Consider the following 23513-nt stretch of genomic DNA (forward strand, 5'->3'; position numbering starts at 1 on the left):
TTCACAGTGGCTCCACCGCTTTACATTCCCACTGATTCCTCCACATTTCTCACCAACATTTGTTATGTTGCTTTTTTGGTTATTATTATAGCGGTCCTAACGTCTGAAGTGGTATCTCATTGTGGTTTTGTTATTCATTTTCCTGATGACTAATGATGTTGAGCATCTTTTCTTGGGCTCATTGGCCATTTGTATACCTTCTTTCGTGAAATGTCTATGCAAGTCCTTTGCCCATTGTTTAATTGGGTCGTTTGTCTGTTTGTTGTTGAATGATAAAAGTTCTTTATACATTCTGGATATTCTGCAATTTAAGTCAATTCTAACACTGTGTACCTGGAGACAGTGTCAGATCCCACAGGTTAAGGGCTCAGTCCCACAAGGCTGCTCCCTGTCCCACAGATGATGGTCACAAGTCCCCAAGTTACCCACAACTTCTGTAGGATTTGGCTACAAATCAGAGGTTCCCACGACCCCCTCCTCAGGTTTGGTTAATTTGTTGGAGCGCCTCAAAGAATTCAGGGAAACACGGACGTTTACCAGTTTATTAAAAGATATGACAAAGGACACAGATGAACAGCCAGATGAAGAGATGCATAGGGCGAGGTCTGGGAGGGTCCTGAGTGCAGGAGCCTCTGTCCGCTTGGAGATGGGGTGCATCACCCTTCCCGTGTGGCTGTGCTCACCCACCTGGAAGCTTTCTGAACCTCACACTAGTGGGATTTTACGTACGGAGGCTTCCTCACGTGGGCATGATCCATTATTACTTCCATTTTTCAGATCTTCTCCCTTCTCAAGAGAATGCGGGGTGGTGAGGCGGAAGATCCCAAGCTTCTAATCATGGGTAGGTCTTTCCAGTGAGCAGCCCTCAGCCCGGAGCCCACCCAGAGTCACCTCATTAGAACAGAAGACACTCCTATCACCCAGGAAATTACAAGGGCTCCGGAGCCCTGTGCCAGGAGCCAGTGGCAGACTCCAGTACACATTTTTTTCTATTATCTCACAATATCTATCTGGTATCCTGAGGCCAGGGACCGTGTCTCCTACCACGACGTCACCAGACCCTAGTGTAACTCCTGGTCTATAGAGCAGGTGCTCAATAAAAGTTTGTGGAATGAGTGAAACAGTCACAGCACAGCTAGTGTGTCACGGTTGCCATTTCATGAATGCTAGGTGGTTCGGGTAATAAAGTTATTAAAGGTGATGCACAAACATCAAGTTCAAACATCAAGTTCATCAAACCGTAGATGTGACCCCAGGACTTGGCTGTGGTGTTGCTCAGACAGCCCACAGGAGGAGAGCGCCCCAGGGTCCTCGTGCAGGTCTCACGTCGCCTGGGTGGTGGGATGGCCCTGGGAAGAGAGAGGAAGCATGTGTGCTGGTGGCAGTTGGGGTCGGGGAAGGGAAGGCGGCAGAGTGACAGAGGGGCGGATGATGGAGCCCCTCCCTCGACCCTCGCCCTTCCTTCTTCCTGATGAGGGGCTGAGGTTCTCTACCTCAGGCTCATGGGAGTCTAGAATATGCTGGAACCACTTGCTTTGTTTAAAAAGAAGGACAGGGCTTCCCTGGTGGTGCAGTGGTTGAGAGTCCGCCTGCCGATGGAGGGGACACGGGTTCGTGCCCCGGTCCGGGAGGATCCCACATGCCGCTGAGCAGCTGGGCCCGTGATCCATGGCCGCTGAGCCTGCGCGTCCGGAGCCTGTGCTCCGCAACGGGAGAGGCCACAGCAGTGAGAGGCCCACATACCAAAAATAAATAAATAGATAGATCGATTAATTAATTAATTAATTTTAAAAAAAGAAGGTCAATGTTCTGACCACCCTCCCCACGCAGGAATAATGAAAATGCATATCTCACGTCCCTTTTGGCTTTTGTCCTGTGACAGCTGTAAAACATTAATGAACGGAAACCTGTTAAACAGAGTCTGGAGACCAGGAGGGGGCGCTCTCACCCCTGCACTGACAGCCCAGCTCAACAGAAGACTCCCATTCTTTCCCGCCAGGACTCAGCCAATGAAAGGCTGGGGCTCTGTTTACTAAGCCCGTCCCCTCCTTTTATTGTCCCGCCTATAAAAGTGTCTCCTTCCTCTGCCGCGGGGGCACTTGCACGTGGCTGCCGTGGTTGAGCCCCTGAATTGCAATTCTCTGCTGATGCTGAATAAACTCATCTTTGCTGGAGAATACCTGGCTATCTATTTGCTTCAGGTCAACGTACCCAAGCCTGCATTTTGGAATCAACCCCCCTGCCCTTTGTGGGAAACCCAGTGAGTCTTCAAGGGCATCCCACTCCCCGAGCACTAAGCCTGGCCGAGAAGGCACCCTCCTGGGTCTCCAAGGCCACTGCTCTGTAAAGCAGGTCCCATTCCAGCCCCCGTGCCAGGGGGACAGCAGCTGAGGGGTCTTGGTGCTCCCCAGGCAGCACAGACTGGCTGAAAGTGGCCTCGTGACAGCTGAGCCCTGCTCGCCACAGTTTTTATTTGTTTGCTTGTTTAGTTTGAGCAGCTTCGTCGCCACAGGGCCCCATCAGGACTGCTCTGGTCAAGCCACTAGGTCTGCTAATTTGGCATCTGAGGAGGCAGTTCTTGAGTTTCTCATGCAGATTCATCCAGCTCCCTTCAGCAGTGACCTGGGGCCTCAGGCCAAGGCTGCCAGAGTCAGCTGTACCCTCGCATACCCTATCCCAGACAGCAGGTTCTGGTTCATCTCGCTCTGCATTGCATTGTGAAATGGATTGCCCAGGTGATTCCTGACCAGATGAGAAAGTCAGCTTCTCTAGATGAGAAAAAAGTGAGAGGGAAAAAGTGAGAGAGGGAGCGAGCGAGAGAAACCTCTCTTCAGTTACTTAACTATATCTTAAAAAGTTATGATCAGGAATATTAAAAAAACTCAAGTAACAAGATTCTCTTAATTTAACTCAGATTTTAAGTGACAGTATAATTGCAAAATAATTGAATAAAATAAAATGACTGAAACCCAGATTCTGAAGAACATCTTCCAGGTTTCAGGTCATTCACAGCATAGATGAGCCCTCTCTAAGCCTTAGAGAGCCTCACCTCTGGGCACCTGTCCTTCAGGTGCTGGGTTAACGTGTCAGGCTGGAAAGTGCAAATTTCATCTGAGCCATTAGATGAAAGACCTAAAATAACACAAATACTTATCAAGCTAGAAATAAGCAGCGTTGCTTTGCTTCACTATTGTACTCTTGACAAAACAATCATTTTTCAGTTTAGAGTTTCCTTTAAATCAATTTCCTAAGTTCCTAGTATTTTATGGTTGTTTCTGATTGTCGCTATTCGGAAAGCAAATGACGTGCTCAGCTCTGTTCCGTCCTTAAAACACACACCTTCCTTCCAGCTTACCTGCAGCTCTGGCCAGCATTCTCTCCCTCTCCCAAAGGGCTACCTGCACACCTCTCCGTGCCCAGATCCCACGCACCCTGGTGTTTGTCCCACTGTCACTGAGGGGACTGCTGACCTACAGCGGGAAGCGGCCTCTTCCCGTCCTCACCCTCTTCTTCCTCCAGGACCAGAGGCTGATGCTACCTACCGGCTCTGCTTCCCACAGTCCAGCTTCTTCCTGTCCTCCCCCTCCGTCTTCCTGGCTGTGGGCCAGTGCAACCCGCGCACGGCTTCCAGCACCTTCATCCTGTACCCGAGTCTGTTCCTACCTGTCTCCTGGACACCTTCATCTAACGCTTTCCATGCACCATGAGCCCCTTCCGACTCAAACCAATTCTTCATCTGACCCTCCCCTCTCCTCCCCTCGTATTCTCTCCGGTAATTACATCACCTTATATGCAATTATCCGAGTTAGAATAGTAAAAGGCACCTGGAACTCCACTCTTTCCCTGGCCCCTCCCCGCAGTCCACCTGGTCGTCAGATCCTGCGATTTCTGCCCCCTCATCAGCCCCGGCCTCACCAGCAGTACCGCCGGTGGGTTGAGGCCCACCTGCCTGTGCTCTGGTCCCTGAGGGCCACTCCTAACTGGCCCTGCTACGCCTTGCTCTGCGTGCAGTCCATCCCAAGGGCAGTGCTAGAGTCAGAAAGGCGAAAAGGGAGGGAGGGAAGGAAACGAATGAGTGAATAAAAGAATGAGTCATGTTACTCCTTCAGTTAGAATCCTACAACGGTTCCTCATTGCTTGACAGATAAGACCCCAGTTCCTCAGGATGGCCTCGGGGCTTTTTCCAGTCCAGCCCACCCCAGCCCGACCCTTTCAACCCTACTTGGCCTCACCTTGGCCACTCCCCGGCCCACACCCTGTACCCCAACCTGAAAGCACCTCCCGGGAGCCCTTTCACACACTCCCGGGAGTGACCCTGCCTGGTCGGTTCCTCTTCCTCTACCTGGACAATCACCCCTCCCCCAAGACCCAGCTCCCCTGACACCCCCGTGAATCCGTCCCAAGCCCCACAGCATCATCACTGGCTCCGTCCTTCTGTTCCCGTCACGCTGTGTGCGTGCCCATCAGAGCCGCTGCCCACTACACTGAGACACAATCTCTCTTTCCCACCCATCTGAACGGCAAGAAGGAAAAGGACCGTGCTTTATTCCTCAACTCCATTATGACCTGATACAGTACTCAGGACAATAAATGTCTAACACATGGAGTTTGGGGGTTTCCAGCTCTGCTACCTAGTGGGGCTTCAAGGGTATGAAGGTGCTATGAGTCCAAGCATCTGAATGTGAAAGGTAGTTTCCAGTTTGAAAAAAAAAGGAAGTCACTGGGGACTTCCCTGGTGGTACAGTGGTTAAGAATCCGCCTGCCAATGCAGGGGACACGGGTTCGAGCCCTGGTCCGGGAAGATCCCACATGCTGCGAAGCAACTAAGCCCACATGCCACAACTACTGAGCCCATGTGCCACAACTGCTGAAGCTCACGTGCCTAGAGCTCGCGCTCTGCAACAAGAGAAGCCACTGCAGTGAGAAGCCCGCACACCTCAACAGAGAGTAGCCCCCGCTTGCTGCAACTAGAGAAAGCCCACGTGCAGCAACGAAGACCCAACACAGCCAAAAAAAAGAAAGAAAAAAAGGGTATGAAGAGCTCTTAAGTATCGTAGGTTGCTAACAGAACATGCTCCATGTCATTTGGATGACTTCTGTTGTTTGTAGGAAACATGCAGTGTTCACTGTCTCTACGGAAACCGGATAGATGTAGATAGTTGCCTGGAACTTATTTTATGTCCCCGTTTGGAGAGCAGAGGTTCTAGCTAGCCCTGGACCAGTTTCAGAGTTTTGCATTATAGATGTGTGGTAAATATCCATTTAATTAGCTTGGGTTAGTAAGCAATTGACCTAATCATGGATGGTTTAACCCATTAGGGTAAGTTTTTGTTGCTTATCTAAGGCCCCAGTTGACTATTTAGAGACGGCCTTTCTTGGCTCATTCACTGTGGTCTGATTTCTAGTCAATCCAAATCCATCCCTACCATGCATATAAAGTAGAAACGCTCTTTACATTTTGCGAGTCAGTCAATCCACGCAATACTGAAGAATGCACATGGAACGCAATCGTGTTAATGACACAAAAGTCACAGTGAGAGGCCCACAGCTAGGAGAGGACCACCCTCTCCTCCTTTTGTGTTGGAGCTGAAATGTCAGCAGGACAAATGCACTGACTCAGGGAGATGTTTACTGGCTGCTCTGTGGTCGGGTCGTGGGTGAGTTGCTGCGTGTGCTCTAATGTCAAAACTGACTTGTGTTAAATGACCTGGATACGGGTCACAACATGCTTTTTGAGTGTTTTGTCCAATAAATTATTTCCAACATTTGAAAGAAGGATTATTTTCAAAAATAAAACACAATGAAAGAAAACATTGACCTGTGACAATCCCAAATTCATAAATAAAATGAGCTGTGTTTAGAAACCATGATCCAGATTTTGTTCATCTCTGTTTCCAAATGACTGACTGTAAATGCAGACTGCTTGATCCACACCTGAAAGCCTCTGTTTACTTTTATCTTACACTGAGTACTGAAGTCCTTTGAAATGGACTTCAAACCAGTTCCCCATCCAGGGACATTTGGGGAAAGAAAATGCCATTTTATTGCTGAGTGAAGGCCAGATGTTCTGTCAGCGTTGGCAGCAGGGACCAATTAGCTGGGATCAGAAAGAAAACGGCATTCTCTGGAGTCATTTTTGTTGACCTCATTGCTATATCTGAAGTGAATTCTGTAAACATCAGACACCAGTGAATCACCAAGTCCTACTGAGCAATAACTGTGTGCGTCCTTCTGCAAACAGGCTGGGGTGCTCAACTGCCGTAATCCCATAAGCATTTCCAGTGATACCACATCAAGCTGGTGTTTCATGCCTGGTTAGAGAGAATTGAAACCCAGGCCTTTGTCACACACGACCTGTGATCAGAGTAGTTCTTCAATTGTGTACTCATATCATTTATTTTTAAATATCGGATTACTTTTGGGTTTGATTCTGTTTTTCATTAAAATCCTGTTAAGATATTAAGTTATGAAAATGTGATAAATATGCATTCGACAACTTTATGCTAAGAGAAATCTTTCTAGAAGGATACTGAGCCTAGAATTATTAGTCTACATAATTTGGAAACAGTTCTCCAGCCTAATTTGAATCCAGACAGGGTGGTAGAGAATACTGGTCTACAGAACCCCTGCCTAGGTCTCCCTGACAAGTAAACCTATTTTTAGAAAAAGCAAATGAGGTTAGGAATGGCTTGTTCTTTTGTGGAGTCATGCTGGCTTCCTGTGCTTATTTTTTTATTTTCTAGGTATTAACATACTAAAATGTAGGTAGGTTAAGTAATTTACTCTATCAGAGGTATTAGCCAATGCAATCAAACAAGAGAAAACAGTCAGAGACATGAAAATTGGAGGAAGAAATACAACTATCTCTATTTGCAGGTGATATAATATAGCTGTAGGACTCAAGGACTCAAAAGAATCAATTAAAAAAAAAACTCATCCAAATAGTAAGAAAATTCAGTAAGGCAGCAAGTTATAAAGTTAACACATAAAAACAATGTTCTCCTATTCAAACAGAAGCCAGTTGTAAAACATAATGGAAGAAACATGCTTACTTATAATATCACCTGAAAGATAAAATAACTAAAGATAAAATAACTAGGAATAAACTAAATAATAAATGTGTCAATCTTCTATGAAGAAAACTTCAACAGTCCTGAAAAACAAAAAAAAATATTTGAGCAAATAGAAAGATCCAGCATGTTCTTGGCTATGTAGGGGAGCATCAAAATTTTCCTCCTACCTGTCTAGGTTCTTTGGCTGGTCTAATAGTTGAATTGACATAAGATAGATTAACAGAAGAAAGACAAATTTAGTTTCATATACGGAAGTCCCATGAAAATATAAGACCCAAAGACAATCAGGCAGTTGAAGCTTATATGCCATCCTGAGCTAAGGAATGGGGTAGGGTGGGGCTTCATGGGGCGGGGCGCGGGGGCATTCACTGGACAGTAAGGAGAGCAGATGTCTGCCCAGCCGTGCAGGTAAGTCTTTCAGGTGAAAAGTTATCTCTGGTCACAGCTCTCTTTCTGGGCTAGGCCCCCTATCTACATTCTTTTAGGCAGTTAAGAGAGAGGTAAAAGTTTTCCTGAGTCTGCTGGGTCTTGGTTGCCTTCTGCTCAAAATAATCCACATGCCAGAGGGGCACATTTTGGGGTGGCATATTCTGCTCCCCTTCAGAGAGGACAACTAAATCAGGAAGCAATGTTAATTCACCACAGGTAAATTCAATATGATTCTAACAAATATACCAACACTTTTTTTTTTTTTTTTTTAGAGTTAGACAAGTTGACTCTCAAGTTCATATGGGGAAATAAAGAAGCAGAGAAAGCCAGGAAAACCCTGAAAGAGAGGAGCGATGAGGAGGACTGCCCCCGCACCAGGTAGTAACTCGTATCATGAAAGCTCTGTAGTTGAAAGAGTGACAGATGTGGCTGGATATAACGTTCAGAACCAGGCATATACAGAAACAGGATATGGGTCCAGAAACGTGCATACAGCTATTTGGTGTGTAATAAAGGTGTCCTGTCAAATCATCAGTGAAAATACAGACTTTGTAACAAATGGAGTTGGAACAACTGGAAAGCCATTTGAAAGAGTAAAAAATTGGATCTACATTTCCCAAACACCAGGATCAACTCTAAATGGATCAGCAGTCTAAATGTAAAAAAAAACAAACAAACAAACAGAAAACAAAAAACCCCACAAACAACAAAAACCATACAAATACTGCAAGAAAACACTGGTGAACTCTATAATCTGGAGAAAGACTTCTAATTATGATGCAAAAATCTGTAGGTCATAAAGGAAAAATCATTAAATTTGACTACATAAAAAAGGTATATGCTAAAATCACCAGAAGCAATGTCAGAAGACAGATGAGAAGCTGGGAGAAAATATGTGTGACATAGCACAAAGACTAATTATGCTAATATATAAAGAGCACTTAAGAACCAAGAAGAAAAAGACCAAACAATTTTTTTAAATGAACAGAAGTCATGGGTCACAGGGTAAAAAATAAATCAGAAAGAGGCAATGGCTTTTAAACATATGAAAAGCATATGATGTTCAACCTCACTCACAATAAGGGAAATGCTAATTAAACCACCTGAGACAATATTTCTCACCTATCAAATTGGTAAAAATCCAAAGATATCCAGGCATCATTGTTAGTCTGTGAAGAAGCAGTCGGATATAGCTGGTGAGAGGAAACAATTCCTAACAATTCCAATTTGACAGTAACTAATAAAAGTATATCTGTATTTAACTTCTGATCTAGCAATCCCATTTCTAAGAATCTAGGAATCATACAAAACAATATTCACACCAAGTTCTTGCTACTGAACGTGTGGTCTGTGGACCAGCAGCATCAGCTACCAGAGAGCGTGTTAGAAATGCAGCATCTCAGGATCTAGTGAACTGGAAGCTGCATTTTTTAAACATCTTTATTGGGGTATAATTGCTTTACAATGGTGTGTTAGTTTTTGCTTTATAACAAAGTGAATCAGCAACACGTATACATATATCTCCATATACCCTCCCTCTTGTGTCTCCCTCCCACCCTCCCTATCCCACCCCTCTAGGTGGTCACAAAGCACCGAGCTGATCTCCCTGCGCTATGCGGCTGCTTCCCACTAGCTATCTATTTTACGTTTGGTAGTGGATATGTGTTCATACCACTCTCTCACTTCATCCCAGCTTACCCTTCCCCCTCCCCGTGTCCTCAAGTCCATTCTCTATGTCTGCGTCTTTGTTCCTGTCCTGCCCCTAGGTTCTTCAGAACCTTTTTTTTTTTTTAGATTCCATATATACGTGTTAGCATACGGTATTTGTTTTCCTCTTTCTGACTTACTTCACTCTGTATGACAGTCTCTTACAACCATTATCTACAAATGACCCAATTTCGTTCCTTTTTATGGCTAATATTCCATTGTATATATGTACCACATCTTCTGTATTCATTCATCTGGCGATGGACACTTAGGTTGCTTCCACGTCCTGGCTATTGTAAATAGTGGAAGCTGCATTTTAACAACCCCCTCAGACCATTTGCACGTGCATTACAGTTTGAGAAGCCCAGCACTAGGTTTTATATGGCAGCTTTATTTGTAATGACGTAAGACTGGAAACAACCCAAATGGCCATCAGTGGCACACAATGAAATACAGTGCAGCCTTGGAAAAGAATAAGGATGATCTCTATGTGCCAAATTAGAGAGAGCTCCAAAATTTAGTGTTAAGTGGAAAAAGCAAGTTGCAGAACTATCGACAGATAACGGATGGACAGATGGAGAGACAGAATGCTACCCTTTTGATAAGGAGTGGAATATATATACATATACTTTTTTTAACCTGAAGAAACCTTGGAGGCGAGAACCAAACTAAAAGTGATAATCTGAGATCAAAATATTGCAATTTGGGGCACACAGATTCGGCTAGGAACCCAAACCGAGTCCCACTGGGAGTAGTAAAAGGAGTCAGGGGCTTTTAAGGGCACGGAAGGGAGGGTTGCCTTACTAAGAATTTCAGCTGCCCACGGTGGCAGTAGCTAGACTTGGCTGACCCTGACGGATCGCTAAGGCCATCACTAGAGGGAGGGGAAGGTCTTACTGTGACAAGTTGCAGGTTGTTCTTGCAGAGTCCTTGGAGCTTTTGTGGTTCCGCCCAGTTCAAAGGTTTGTCGTTCTACCTGGTGAGGCCGTGCATAAGTCCACCTCCGTGATGGCCTTCCAGCTCCATTTAAAACCCGGTGACATAGTGACTCAATTTTATTTCTCATGTCACAATATATTTATGTTGCTTATCTCTGCAAGAAGATAAGCTGGAAGGATAAAGATGAGCTAATAAACTTGGGGTGAAAAGGACTGGAGAAGGTAAGGGTAGAAGCGAGGTATCTCGAACCTTCGTCAATGTTTATTACTCCAAAAATAAAATTAAAAACAGTCACTCTCGGGGAGGGATGGCAGGGTTTGCTGCTGGCATCTAGTGGGTAGAGGGGCCAGGACAGCCCTCCTGCAACAAAGACTTATCCGGCTCAGAGGTAAATATAGTGTCGATGTTGAGAGCCCCTGGCTTAGGCTAAGGGCAGAAGAGGCACTAAACTATCTGAGGTTTACAAAATTGAACTTATCATTTTGAAGACGAGGAGAGCATTTTCCCCACTGCAGTCACCCGAGCCCTTTCCGTTCTCCAAGACTGCTCCGAGGTGGCAGACCAGGATTCCACAGCATTTGTGTAATCTGTCGGTTCCCTGGTGTCCGATTCACACGGGTCGGATAACTGGGCCCTCCGCACACCCAGGAGGAGCGCGCTCTGCTCTGCGCTGTGCGACTCAAGCCCACGTGCCGGGGGGGGGGCACTTTTCTGGACTAAGACACAGAGACACCCTGGTCGCCCCACTGAAAGCCTCCGGAGAGCCGGGCCTTCGTTCCATCCACGCCCCAGGCGGCCCCGGGTACGCAATCACCACCCTGGGAGCGGAAAGGACGCGGCGGCGCACCTAGCGCACCTGGCGCCCCACCCGGCCCCGCCCCGCCCGCCCGGCCCCACCCCGCCCGCCTCCCGGCCGCGGTATTTGAGGCCCCCGGAGCCGTTGTCCCCTCCGCTGCCGCCCTGCCCGCTCCGGCCGCGCGCTCTGTGAGTGTCCGGGGCCTCGGGCCGTGGCGTTGGGCCTGCGCGCGAGGCGGGGAGGCGGGCGGGCGGCCGGGTCGTGACCGCTGAGGACCGGAGGGGTGGGCGGGGGCGCGCGTCCAGCTGGGGTTCCGTTTCGGATCCGGCGGAAGTGACGGCGTGGTGAGTGTGGCGGCCGCCGCTGCCCGGGACGCAGAGGACCCTCGGTCTCTCCCACGCTCGCATGGGGGCGGCGTCGAGCCTCCCCGGGGGCCACTCCGAGCCCCGCGCGCACAGGTGACCCCCCCGCGGGCGCGCGCCGCAGGGCGCCGGGCGTTGGGAGCCCGGGCGTGGGTGGGGCTGGGGCCCGAGAGAAGCCCGGGTGGGTGCCCAGGCGGCCCCGCTGCCCAGTGGTCTCCCGCCCACAGGGTGGCCGGCGCTCAGGCGCTTTCTGGGGCCTCAGGCCTGCGAAGATAATCGTGAGGACCATTCCAGATCCTGGCACGTCTGTTGTTTGTTAAACTCGCTGCAGGCACAGTGTTACAAGGTTAGGCATCTTCAGGGCTAAGAGGACCGGGGAGAGGTTTTAGTCATACCTGGGGCTGCGCGTGCTGGATGAGGTTGGCTCTTCAGTTGCTTTCTTCCCCTCCCCCCCCCCCCCATAAAGCTCAGTTTTGAGGGAGAGAGTATGGAAAATTAGTCCTCACATGCCGCCAGGAATACGCGGGTGCTGGGGGAAGCTGGGTCAGTGTTGGCATGGTCCCTCCCGGCCCTGTTGGTGTATCTTATGGCCGAGTGGGGAGGGGGAGTGTGAAAAGTAGCCTCTGGACTGAGGTCCTGTGGGGCCTTGCCGCGGCTCAGAGATGTGCCCCGGGATTAGCAGGAAGGGCTGTGGTTCTCAGGGTTCTGGGTGTGTCCCGCTCTTCCCCACCGCTCGTGAGTGCCTGCATCCCCGGCGTTAGGCCACCCCAGAGAAGGGTCACAGTTTTAGTCATACTTGGTCATGTAAGCTGAGTATTTAAAAGTAATATATGAGGCCAGTTCCAATCCACGGCATTTTGTTACAGTTCAGCTTGTTGTGGGGTAACTCCAACCAGCAACCATAGAGTGAAATTAGAGTGAATGGAATCACCATTCTTTTCTGCTTACACAAAGAGTGGCCTACATCACACCAAGTGTTTGTCGTTAGACCCCAGGGAAGGCTACACACCTTACACTGCCAAGCTTGCTGGACCTGAGATCAGGCCTGGACATCAGCAGAAAGAAAATAACGTGTAGTTCTACCCACCATTTATTGAATACCCGCTGTGTTCCAGGCATTAGTTTATCTAATCCTCATAGTAAACTTATAAAGTAGAAGGAATCATCCCGTTTACGTATTAGACAACACATACACACACATTGCCCCAGAGACCAGGTGGGGACAAAGCAGGAGCCCAGGTCTCCATTAAACCAATCTTTAATAGTAAATCCTCTAGGAAATTAAGGAATCCTAATCCAAGAAGACAAGAAGCACAATTAAATAGTGACACCTTAAAAAATTATTAAGACTTGATCAGTTGAATTAAACCAATTATGCACATTAACAGCTGAAGGTTACTGATGGTGCCACAGGGAAAAAATGGTGCCAAAGGTAGATTTGTTAGACTTGTTTTATACACACACACACACACACACACACACACACACACATACACATATGACACTGTTCATTAATGAAACCTTAATTCTGGTTTTTATGTTCATGATTAAATATATTTTAAAAGGCATATTGTTACTGAAGCTGTAAATAATTTTGAAATATATGATGAATTTAACAAGTGTGTGTGTGCATGTGTGTATATGAAGGACACTTCTGGCTCTCTTATCTACAGAAGCTAAAAAAGTAGGGGCTTGGAAAGCTATTGATACGTGTTGTGTTTGCTGTGTGATCCTGTGACATGTGTATCGTTGTTACTGGTATGTGCATTGAATAGAGAAGAGCTGTCCCTCAATACAAAAACCCCACTAGATTGGCTATAATTTCCTTTGATATCTGGAATGTCTTCATGGTAAACTGTTTGAATTTGGTCTTATTTTTCTTAATTTTTTAGGATTAAGACCTCTTTAATCTTTTTATGATTAATTATTAAGGATTTATATATTATTGCAAAGTGATCATAAAAATCCATTTATGATTATGTGGCAGGTTATTATCAAATTCACATTTCAGGACAGACAAGAGGGATCTTAATAAATGGGACTTGGAGTTTGGACATTTATTTCACAATTAGCAGAGGAACCGGGTAATGGGCGAAGAAATGGCTTTTAATGTTTTTCTCTGCTCACAAAAATAGTTCGTAGATTTGTGACCATGTGTTTAGCACCTTCCTTTCATAAAAATCCTGCTAAAATGACAATGAAGGAGCCTTGTGAAGCGTCAAAAACACAAGGACAGAGAAGGGAGAGAGGAGACAAAGAGTGGACAAGAGAGGTCAGAGGTCTTGGAGGAGGGAAGTGACCAGGGGAGGGGCTGAGTGCCGAGGAGGGGAAACAGACCAAAAGGGGCGGACAGGCTCAACGTTGGGGCCCAAGCACCAGCAAAGGCAGGGGTGAAGTGCAGGGCTGCAAACGGGGCCTGGGTAGGAAGCGTGTCCACAGACTGAGGTGACCCCCACAGGCCACCTACTGTGCAGCGGACAGCCACCCTCCCTGCCTTACCCAGAACCCAGTAGGAGATCAGGTCTCACCCCTGCAGGATCTGATGCGTGAACTCAGGGACCCCCAGGCATTGGACTGAGAGGAGGGGATTACGGATCCCGTAGAAACCCCCCGGCCCCTACCCCGCCTGCAGCCAGACCAGGGGGCTCCTCCATTTGCTGGTTGCTCAGTAAAAAAAAAGCTACTGACCCCTTGATCGCACACATCCTGCCATGTGAGCAGTTTCCAACCTCGTTTTGTGTTTCCCTCTTAAATATAACTGACATCCCAGGATCGTCAAGCAGTTGTGGAAAGCCTGTGTATGAAAGAGACCCAAATGATATAAACACCAGCACAATAGCAGAAGACCCCAGGAGAAGAGAGACGATACAGGCAGCAGAAGACAACACCACAGACTGTGATGGACGTTCTCCGGGGAACTGGGGTGGGGCGGGGAGGCAGCAAAGAAGGAACAGCAGAGAACAAGGAGTCTTTAGGAATTAAAGGTATAATGGCTGAGACTGGAAAAAATCAGTAGAAAGATCGCAAGAGGAAGTCATGAGTATCTTCCAGAAAATGGAACAAGACGTCATTGTGATGGAAAATGCAAGAGAGGGGCAGATCCACCGCACGCAGCGAGCAGCCGTGCAGTCCCACGTGCCCACAGATACCAGCTTCTGTGCCTGCCACTCGTGCAGGTAGGAGGCCCAGAAAAAGAGAACAGTCAGTCTGCAGGGAACTGACAAGTGCCTTAAAAGTTCCCAGAGAGGGACTTCCCTGGCGGTCCAGTGGTTAAGACTCTGCGCTTCCAATGCAGGAGGCCCGGGTTCGATCCCTGCTTCGGGAGCTAAGATCCCACGTGCCTCACGGTGTGGCCAAAAAATGGGGGGAAAAAAAAAGTTCAGTTCCCAGAGAGGAAGGGAAATTTTCTTGATTTGCTAGATTGAAAGGGCCCACCAAGCGTACGGCAAAATGAGTAAACGGGGCCCATCGATGGAGGCTGCCAAACCGTCAATCATAGGGGATGGTAGAATAAAGACATCTTCAGACATGCAAGAAGTCAAAATGTGTGTATTCTGTCTTAGAAAGCTATTGGACGATTCGCTTCATCAAAGAAGGGAGTAAACCATGAAACAGGAAGACATTGGGCCCAGAGGAGTGTCTGGGGGGTCAGCAGTGCTCAAGATGAAGAGCAGTGAGTCCAGAGTGGAACCACGGGGATGGCGTGGCCGGCAGACAGTGGGGTCCACACATCGGTACAACCGACGAGGAGGCTGGCACCACTGCAGCCCGGACGGGCGTCTCTGAGTTCAGCTGTGTTTGAGGAAGGTCGGGGGTGGGGTGGTGGATGAAAAGTTGACGTGGTGTCTCCCCTTCACAGCGCGGTGTGTGAGGGGCTTGGAAGGAAACATCTGCCCAGCTTCGCCGCAACAGCACCAAGACTCACGCGCTCCTTGAGGAGTCAAGGGTTCGGTTTTGTGCTTTACAACTTTTCCATGAAGCCAAGAGAGGGGCTGAAACTTGGTATCTTTGGACTGGGAAAAAAATTCAAAATGGATGTAAGACCTGTAAAGGGAGGGTGTTGGAGATCAACATCTCAAAGTAAAGTAGATTAAAGAGAAGCCCGCCAGCCCCACTTGGTGACAATTTGATCACCAAGAAGAAAACAGACATCCACTAATTGAAATACCTTGTGTGTAAAAAATCGTGAGTCTGTTAATAAGCTCAGATGAGGCAAACAAGATGAGCTTTAAAAAGGCACAAGAGAGTTTGAGTCCTGTTTCCGCATTTTGGGGTGGCCTGCCCCGAACCCCGTCAGCACGCAGATTATCTGGTGTATCCCCTTCCTCATGCAGGGAGCAGAAATCAAGTAACTGATGCAGGGTGCCAGAGCTGGGACTGTGAACCTGGTCTCCGTGCCTTTTCCTCTGAGTCTCCTGCTTTGTTTTTCCCAGTTTAGTATTTAAGACCAAAGCTGCTTTCTGTTGAAGAACTATTGATCTTTCACCTCTAATTCCCTTCACACAATACACAGAAGTACACTGATTTCTCCACGGCCCCAGTAGATACCGTGGGCTGGCCAGGCCACTGCTTTCCTGGGTGGGGGGTGATGAGGGCAGGTGTGCTTTTCGAGATCAGTGACAGAAAGGTCAGAGCCTGAAACAAATTTGCTGGACATTACCAGAGACAGGGTGCTTTATTAATGGCGTCTCTTAGGTTGGCATTTCCATTGGAATCAACACTCCTTCAACATCTGAGGGAGAAATGCATGCAGATGGCAAAATAGAGTCTTGGATGGGTGGGGAGGGGGCTCGTGGGACATCTCCTTGGCCAGGTGACCTTGCAGCAGACCTAACACACACAGGGCCCTACACCCCTGTCCTTACTCAGTTCATGGAGGGCCATGGGGCTGCAGTGTCTCCTGGTGGACTGGCCGTCTTGGTGGCCCTGTCCCCAGGCCAGAGGATGACCCGTGCGGTGTGTGGGGGGGGTCTGAGTCGTGACGTCTGACTGCATCAGGGATGCTAGAGGCTGTGCTTCTTGCGTGAGTCCCCAAGTGCCCTCGTCCAGAACCGGGCAAGGAGGGCCTGGGCCTGGGGGGCAGCAGGGGCCTGGGGACAGGGCCTTTGACTTGGGCTTTGGCACAAGCTGAGGTCTCATAGAAGGAGAACCGGACGTCAGAGGTGTTTGTTTTTAAGGCTTTCGTGCCTCTTTGTACGTGATTTGATTTGTCTTTTACCTTAAGGCTTCAGGTTATCCTAAAGGGGGGCCTTGCTCCCGTATTACAAAAACATTCAACCATCTTTTCTTGTGTAACTGTGTGGTTGGATTTATCATTTTGAATGATTTTTAAATGATAAAATAATACATATAGGCCCTTAAACACACCAAACAATACAGAAATGAAAGCAAAAGCGAACAGCTGCGTCCCCGATTCCACCCCCAGCAAGTACCCAGGATGGGGGTCCTCCCGCTCTCTCTCTGTCTTATCACATCACTGTTCAACTGTGTTCACTAAATGTTAGAAAACACCCACAAAGTAATTCTGAGGCCCCCGCAAAAGAAATCGAGTTTTGTGCCTGTACCTATTGCTGAACCAAAGTGTCAGTGGTAACTTTTAACAGCAGAGTGAGACACGGCCGACGTGTAGCCTAAATTTACGCGACACTGATTTTAAATCCATCGTTTCAGACTCGCCACCATGGATGCTCTGTCGGAAGCAAACAGCACCTTTGCCTTGACCCTTTTGAAACATCTGGGTGAAGACAACTCGAAAAATGTGTTTATCTCACCCATAAGCATCTCCTCTGCCCTGGCCATGGTCTTCATGGGGGCAAAGGGAAACACCGCGGCCCAGATGTCCCAGGTATGTACCTGAAACCAGTTCTGGGCGATGGTAAATGCTGTTACTTTCTCAGTTGAGTTGGTCCTCCATGTTTCAAATCCCAAAGGCCTTGCTCTTGACACATAACTCCCTCTGTGCTGCCCTGTCCCCTGGGCCTCCCACACCATGTCTCTTTGGCAGGTGGCCGGGCCTTCCTGACAGCTCAGTACCTGGCTTCCAGGAGGACACACTTGAATGAGCAAGTGCTCATCCAGCCTCTGCTCTGATGTGCTGGCCAAGGCCCGGCTGGCGAGGCCAGCCCTGCAGTGAAGCCCAGACCGGCCCGAGGCGGGCTGCGCAGGGCATGAAGGTCCAGCTCCTGGGGCCACCGACGGCCACCGTAGTCTGTCCTCTGGCCCCGCCAAGCATTCACAGCCTCCCGAGGCCCAGGGTCTCATCCCTTCTCGGGGCCAGGCTCGGGCTGCCAAGTCCAGGAGGAACGGGGCTGTTGAGGCTCCTGGGTGCAGAGCTCCGTGAACTAAAGGGACCGATCATCCGCCGCCCCACTCCTGGCCCACCCTGGAGAGACAGGGAGGGCTCACCCTGTGCCGTGGGGAGGTGTCCGTGTGCTCAGGCTGACGAGTCCCAGGTTGAGTGGCCTACGCAGCAGCAGTTTGCTTCCTCGCAGCTCTGGAGGCTGGGTGTCTGGGATCAAGGCTGCTTCTGAACCGTGTGGGTCTCTAATAGCAGCTTGAATTCTGCTTCCCTGAGCAGGGACGCGGGCACAAGCTCGTGAGGCGGGGCTCCGTTGGGCTGGGGGACAACGTCCCAAAGCCCTTTCTCTGGCTGAGAGGGCCTCGGGGCCCGGCCTCGATCTCCAAGGTTTAATGAAGTGTCCTGATCCTGCCCTTGAGGCCTGTGCTTTGAGTTTGACCTTTGCCCTGAGGCCGTCACCTACTTTCAGAATCATTTGCCAGCTGGAGAGGCTGGGAGTGAGAAACATTTTCACTTTCCACCCAGCAAGTCCTGGGTTGCAAATATTTCCTTTAAATTCTGCTTGACAATGAAATAGCTCCCTCTTCAGCTATCTTTCTCTTCCCTCGCGCTTTCCCAGGCGGCTACCGATGCCGCATTCTTCCCGGGCATCTCCTTTGCCAGATACACGATTCCCCGGGGAGAGGGCCAGCCTTCCCACCGCTGCAGGTGGCAGTGGTTTCCGCACTGTCCTTCCAGCCTCAGCCAGCTGCTGGGTCCAAAGCCAGCACCCACGTTCTAGCTTCGTGTTACAGCAGAACCACGCCTGGACGGCTGCCTGGACCTTCTATGGCTGCAAAAGGAACAGCCCCGCAGCTGAGTGGCTGGGAATGACGATGCTAGCTTTTCAGCCTCTGGCCTGGCCCCGTGGTGCCCGCTGGGCTCACTCGTGAGCTAGGAAGGGCCTTGGTGCTGGCTGTTGGCTGGGGCCTCCGTCCTCCCACAAGGCGCTCTCCCCGGGCAGTGTTGGCTCCCCAGGGCTGCCCGCGAGGCCCCCAACGGGATAGCGGGGACTTTCTTAGGTCGTGAGGGCTGGGGGACGAGACGGCGAATGTGGAGCTGCCGGGCCGTTTTCGGCCCAGGCCTGGAACAGTCACCTCTCCTGTGTTCTGCTGGTCAGAGCACGTCCCAGGGCCAGCCCAGACCCAAGGACGCGGCGTGTGTGTGCAGAGACGGGAGGCCTGGCGGGCAGCCTTGTCTGCAGACAGACCACAGGAGTGGGCGCACGGAACTGGGCTTGCAAAGGGGCATTTCTGCTCCTGCCGTCACTTCTCGGACTCCCTGCAGGAGGGAGGCTGGGTGGCTTCCAGGAAGCATTGTGTCTTTAACTGGGTGAATCTCGTTTTAAGCTGCAGTGAGGATCAGTGTGGTCCTCAGGCTGACTTCAGTGTCGTATCCATTTCCTGTAGTCAGGGCACACTGAAGTTGTGCGTTTTTATCTGTTTTTGATTTCAGGCACTTTCTCTAAGCAGAAGCAGCAGCGGAGGTGGAGATGTCCACCAGGATTTCCAGAACCTTCTCACCGAAGTTAACAGGACCGGCACACAGTACTTGCTCAGAACCGCCAACAGGCTCTTCGGAGAGAAGACTTATGATTTCCTCCCAGTAAGTCATACTCGCTGCTTTTACTAAGAAGGTAGAGACCAAGGCGGCAGGGAGGTGGCAGGGGGGACCTTGTGGTGCAGCAGAGGGCCTGTGGGCTGAGACGCACACGGGTGGGGTGATGCAGGACCCCACGCACTGCCGTCCGCGATGGCAGCCACTGGACACGCAGCTACTTATGTCCCAGTGTCGTTAATTCAACGCAGATGAAGTGAAGTATTCACTGCCCCAGTGGCACCAGCTGCAGTTCAAGTGCCCGTAGCCGCAGGTGGAACCCTTCTGAACGGTGTGGATTTAGCACCTCACAGCGAGTGCTGAGGAAGTGGTGGCGTGGGGTTGCAGGTTTCCCATGTTAACGTGGGACAATGGGCCCTGGTTCACGGCCAGCGGTTCTGAAACACCGAGGGAGCAGTGGCCTCACCGTGGTAGGAGCCCACTGGGCACGGCCGTGGCCCTGCAGCTGCTGCATCTCAGTGCCAGCATCCTGACCTCGCTGGTGCGGCGTCCATGGCATTTATTTGACATCCAGACCGTTATTTTTCTTAGTTTGTGTTTATTATTAAATGTAGCTGAAGACTGAGAAAGGATTTAAGGTGAATTCCTCGCATTCATTTGTACATTACACATGTAAACCATAAAATTATCAACGTTCTGATTTGCTGTGGTGAGGAAGTAAGCTCTTGGCGTTGATTGTTTTTGCAGCCATGCGATTATGTTGCTCTGTGTCTCCTAGTCTTTCAAAGATTCCTGCCACAAATTCTACCAAGCAGAGATGGAAGAGCTCGACTTTATCAGCGCTGCGGAGGAATCCAGGAAGCACATAAACACCTGGGTAGCCCAAAGGACAGAAGGTGAAGATATGTTGTTATTTCTGCTTTCGTGGTATTTTCTAATTAATTTTATTGGAGTATAGTTGATTTACAGTGTGGTGGTAGTTTCAGGTGTACAGCAAAGCAAATCAGTTATACCTATACATAGATCCACTCTTTTTTTAGATTCTTTTCCCATATAGGTCATTACAGAGTATTCAGTCGAGTTCCCTGTGCTGTACAGGAGGTGTTTTCATCGTATGTTAATTAATCTTATTGTCAGTTCCTTCACAAGACCATCAAATGTAAACAGGAATGATTTTTTCTCTCTGAGTAACTGTAAACTTTAAAAATCTACTTTTGAAATACAATCAGTGTATAATTATTCTCTCTAGCCTTTTCCCTCTCCTCATCAATGTTTGGTGCACCTCTTCCAGAACAATCTTCACTTTAATTTTTTTCTTGTTGTTGTTAATGTTAATATAATCTTTCTTTTCACAAAGACTGTAAAGAAACATTTGGTTGCAGGTCTCAAGCTGCCTGCCTGTCCAGCACTGCTTGAGCTCTGCGGGTTACTGAGCATCATTGCAGGACACTTGGTTAAGTCCTCATCTACCTGCGGCTCTTAATTTAAATTTTCTCCACACAAGCTACAGCCTCTCACCTTCAGGACAATCCCCTGAATTGGAGACATCCAACGTTCCTTTCTCTCTCACTGTGAATTATCCTGCACATAACATACTACTTTGTTCATTTTTATGTTTTGTTCAGCCGATGGTGTTTTTCTGACCAGAGCTTTAAAAGTTTTTGTCGCTGCCTTTGTTTTAGGGGCCAGTCTCCCTGTACATGGTTGTTTGGGGGACGGCGAGCGCCTTCATCTGTGCACTTGACCCCTCAAGAAGACGGCCCAGTGCATGTCGTCCCGATGCCTCTGTCAGGAAGCCCTTTAGCTAACTGGTTTTTTAATTCTTCTTTTCAGGGAAGATTATAGACCTGCTGTCTCCAGATTCAGTGGACTCCAGGACTTCTCTGGTTCTCGTGAACGCCATCTACTTCAAAGGAAACTGGGAGAATCAGTTTAACAAACAGCACACCAAGGAAAGGCCATTCAGAGTCAGCAAGGTGAATATGGGTACTTCACAGTAACAGAGGAGGTTCTTGGAAACAGTCCCTGTGTTCACATTGATTTATAGAACGTGCGAGAAGGCTGACCTCAAGTAACTGGTGCTTCGTGTGGCCTTAGGCAGCCTAGCATCCGGTCTCCCGGCAAACCTGGGGCCTTCTTCTCGCCCTGCCCCTTCTCTACTGTGTCATCAAACGTGGTCCATGCTGCCGCTGGGCATTCTGTCTGTATCGCACGTCCCACGGTGTAGCTCTCAGGCTTAGGGTCCTTCCTGGCTTCCCAGAACTGTTGAGATCAAGTTCAAACTCCAGACTGTGGCACATGAAGCTCTCTGTGGCCCCGGATCCTACCCATGTCTCTGTCTTCACTCTGTCAGTACCTGTATATCCCCCTTTCCTCTCCAGCGGCGTCTGGAAGCCTCCCTGGCAGTGCCCCCAGCCCGGTTTGTGTACCCCTCCTCTGAGCTCTCACAGAGAGCTGTGGCACCGATCTCCTGGGACCCCTCTAGCCCCTGTGCAAATGCAGGACCAGGGAGGTCACTTGGGAGTTGTCACGATGACCGGGGCTGGGCTGGCAGCAGTGGGGGTGGGAAGCACAAGCTTTGTGTCTTAAAAGTGGAGCCAGCGTGGTTTGTAATGAGTCAGATGTGGGGTGTGAAGGACAGGGGTCAAGGACACTCCAGGGACACTCCTGGGGTGAATGGTGTTGCCGTCAACCGAGATGGGGAAAATTATAGTTGGAGCAGCCGTGGGGGGGACACGAGGAGCCAGCGTGAGAGGTGACACTGGAGGTTTCTGTTACGTCCAAATGCACGTGTTGAGTAGGCAGTAAAATAGATGCATCTGGAGTATGGGAGGGAGGTCCCAGCCAGGAGTATAAATGTGGGAATTCAAAGTCACGGGGCTGAGGTCACCGGCAGAAAAGCAGCATGAGGCCTGAGCCCTGGGTGCCCCAGCGTGTGGAGGCGGAAGCAGTGAAGGTGAGCTGGCAAAAGAGAGGGGACTGGTGTGGTGTCTGGAAGCCAACAAAGTGTTTCTGGGGCCCAGAGTGGCCGGCTCTGCTGACTTGTCCAGTGTCTTGTTTCAACATCCTGTTTATCCATTCCTTTACAGAATGTGGAGAAGCCTGTGCAAATGATGTTTATGAAATCCACCTTTAAAATGACCTACATCCCAGAGATATTCACAAAGATTCTGGTGCTTCCCTACGTCGGCAGCGAGCTCAATATGATCATCATGCTTCCCGATGAAAACACCGATTTGAAAACGGTAACTAAGCAGTAATCGCACCGTGGGGGGAAGGGGGTCACGTCTGAATCCCCGCCCGGCAGGCTCCCCACCTCCCAGTGGGAACCCTTTCTGAAGCCGGCACGACTCCCCCGGCTGCCCCCTCGAACCCACGGCGTGGCGCGTGCGGGCCACAGCAGACGGTCCCGCTGGGCAGCGTTGCTCTGGACCCGAAGCCCTTCTACTCACCTCTTCTAGGTGGAAAAGGAACTCACTTATGAGAAATTCGTCGAGTGGACGAGTCCGGACCTGATGGACGAGGAGGAGGTGGAGGTGTCCCTGCCCAAGTTTAAGCTGCAGGAGAGCTACGACATGGAGGGCGTGCTCCGCGCCCTGGGCGTGACCGACGCCTTCGAGAGCGCCAGGGCCGACTTCTCCGCGATGTCGTCCCAGAGCAACCTGTGCCTGTCCCGGGTCATGCACAAGGCCTTTGTGGAGGTCGACGAGGCGGGCACAGAGGCGGCCGCCGCCACTGCCGCGGTCCTGATGCTGCGCTGCGCCAGGATCACCCCCAGGTTCTGTGCCGACCACCCTTTCCTCTTCTTTATCCAGCACAGCAAGACTCGCGCACTTCTGTTCTGCGGCCGGCTCAGCTGCCCGTGAGGAGGTGGCCCCGCTGGGTCCTGCTGGCCCGCTTTCCCTGGTACTCCGTGACGTGCCTGCGACCCGAAGTGGCCTTGGCGACAGTCCAGAAATAAAGGGGCTGATCGAGAACGCCTGTGTCTGTGTGTTCGCATGCCCCGTGCCCACTAGGACCTGCATTGCCAGTCGGGGGAGGGTGGTCACGCTTGGCGAGTGCCCCTGCTCTGACGGGCGCCCCTCCGCCCTCAGCGTCCAGGCCTCAGGGAGAGCAGGTGCTTCCTCTCTCCTCTGCTCAGGGGCCCCTGTTCGTGAGAGAACAGAGAGAAGCAGAGGCTACGGAAGCCACGGGGAGCAGGCCGCAGAGACCCTCAGCGGGAGTTCTGTTCCAAAACGTGTTGTGAGCCCTCCAGAAACCAGCACAGAGGTGGGGAGAGCCAGTGACCCAGACCCGTGAGAAGTCAGTCCCAT

The 23513-nt window shown here is 49.9% G+C and overlaps 1 protein-coding gene and 1 long non-coding RNA gene across 4 annotated transcripts; one reads left to right on the top strand and one right to left on the bottom strand.

The window, feature by feature from the left end:
- Positions 1-561: 561 nt before the first annotated feature.
- On the bottom strand, positions 562-10860 carry LOC308624010. Its single transcript, XR_014016915.1, has 4 exons — positions 10107-10860; positions 3050-3132; positions 2671-2768; positions 562-1349 (listed from the first exon to the last, which is right to left on the bottom strand). It is a non-coding gene; the product is annotated as an uncharacterized lncRNA (long non-coding RNA).
- A 163-nt stretch (positions 10861-11023) lies between these two features.
- On the top strand, positions 11024-23177 carry SERPINB6 (serpin family B member 6). 3 transcript variants are annotated; one of them, XM_081246878.1, is made up of 7 exons: positions 11024-11132; positions 16977-17151; positions 19099-19248; positions 19979-20096; positions 21034-21176; positions 22290-22445; positions 22662-23177. In XM_081246878.1, the coding sequence occupies exons 2-7, from the start codon at positions 16987-16989 to the stop codon at positions 23064-23066; spliced, it is 1137 nt and encodes a 378-aa protein (XP_081103004.1). In that variant the 5' UTR covers positions 11024-11132; positions 16977-16986; the 3' UTR covers positions 23067-23177. The 3 variants fall into 3 exon arrangements, with proteins under 3 accessions (XP_081103004.1, XP_081103002.1, XP_081103003.1); XM_081246876.1 differs by lacking the exon at positions 11024-11132 and adding an exon at positions 11252-11402; XM_081246877.1 differs by lacking the exon at positions 11024-11132 and adding an exon at positions 11413-11652.
- The last annotated feature ends 336 nt before the right edge of the window (positions 23178-23513 follow it).

The sequence above is a fragment of the Mesoplodon bidens genome (genome assembly GCF_964165515.1).
Source record: "Mesoplodon bidens genome assembly, chromosome: 10".
NCBI classification, from domain to species: domain Eukaryota; kingdom Metazoa; phylum Chordata; class Mammalia; order Artiodactyla; family Ziphiidae; genus Mesoplodon; species Mesoplodon bidens.

What these genes read in the sequence shown, in the direction of transcription:
- SERPINB6 (XM_081246876.1), top strand. Translation starts at nt 11,350, where the DNA reads ATGGGGGCGGCGTCGAGCCTCCCCGGGGGCCACTCCGAGCCCCGCGCG. An exon ending in CCGCGGCCCAGATGTCCCAG is followed by an intron (nt 17,152 to 19,098) that starts GTATGTACCTGA and finishes TTTTGATTTCAG; the next exon opens with GCACTTTCTCTAAGCAGAAG. An exon ending in GGCCATTCAGAGTCAGCAAG is followed by an intron (nt 21,177 to 22,289) that starts GTGAATATGGGT and finishes ATTCCTTTACAG; the next exon opens with AATGTGGAGAAGCCTGTGCA.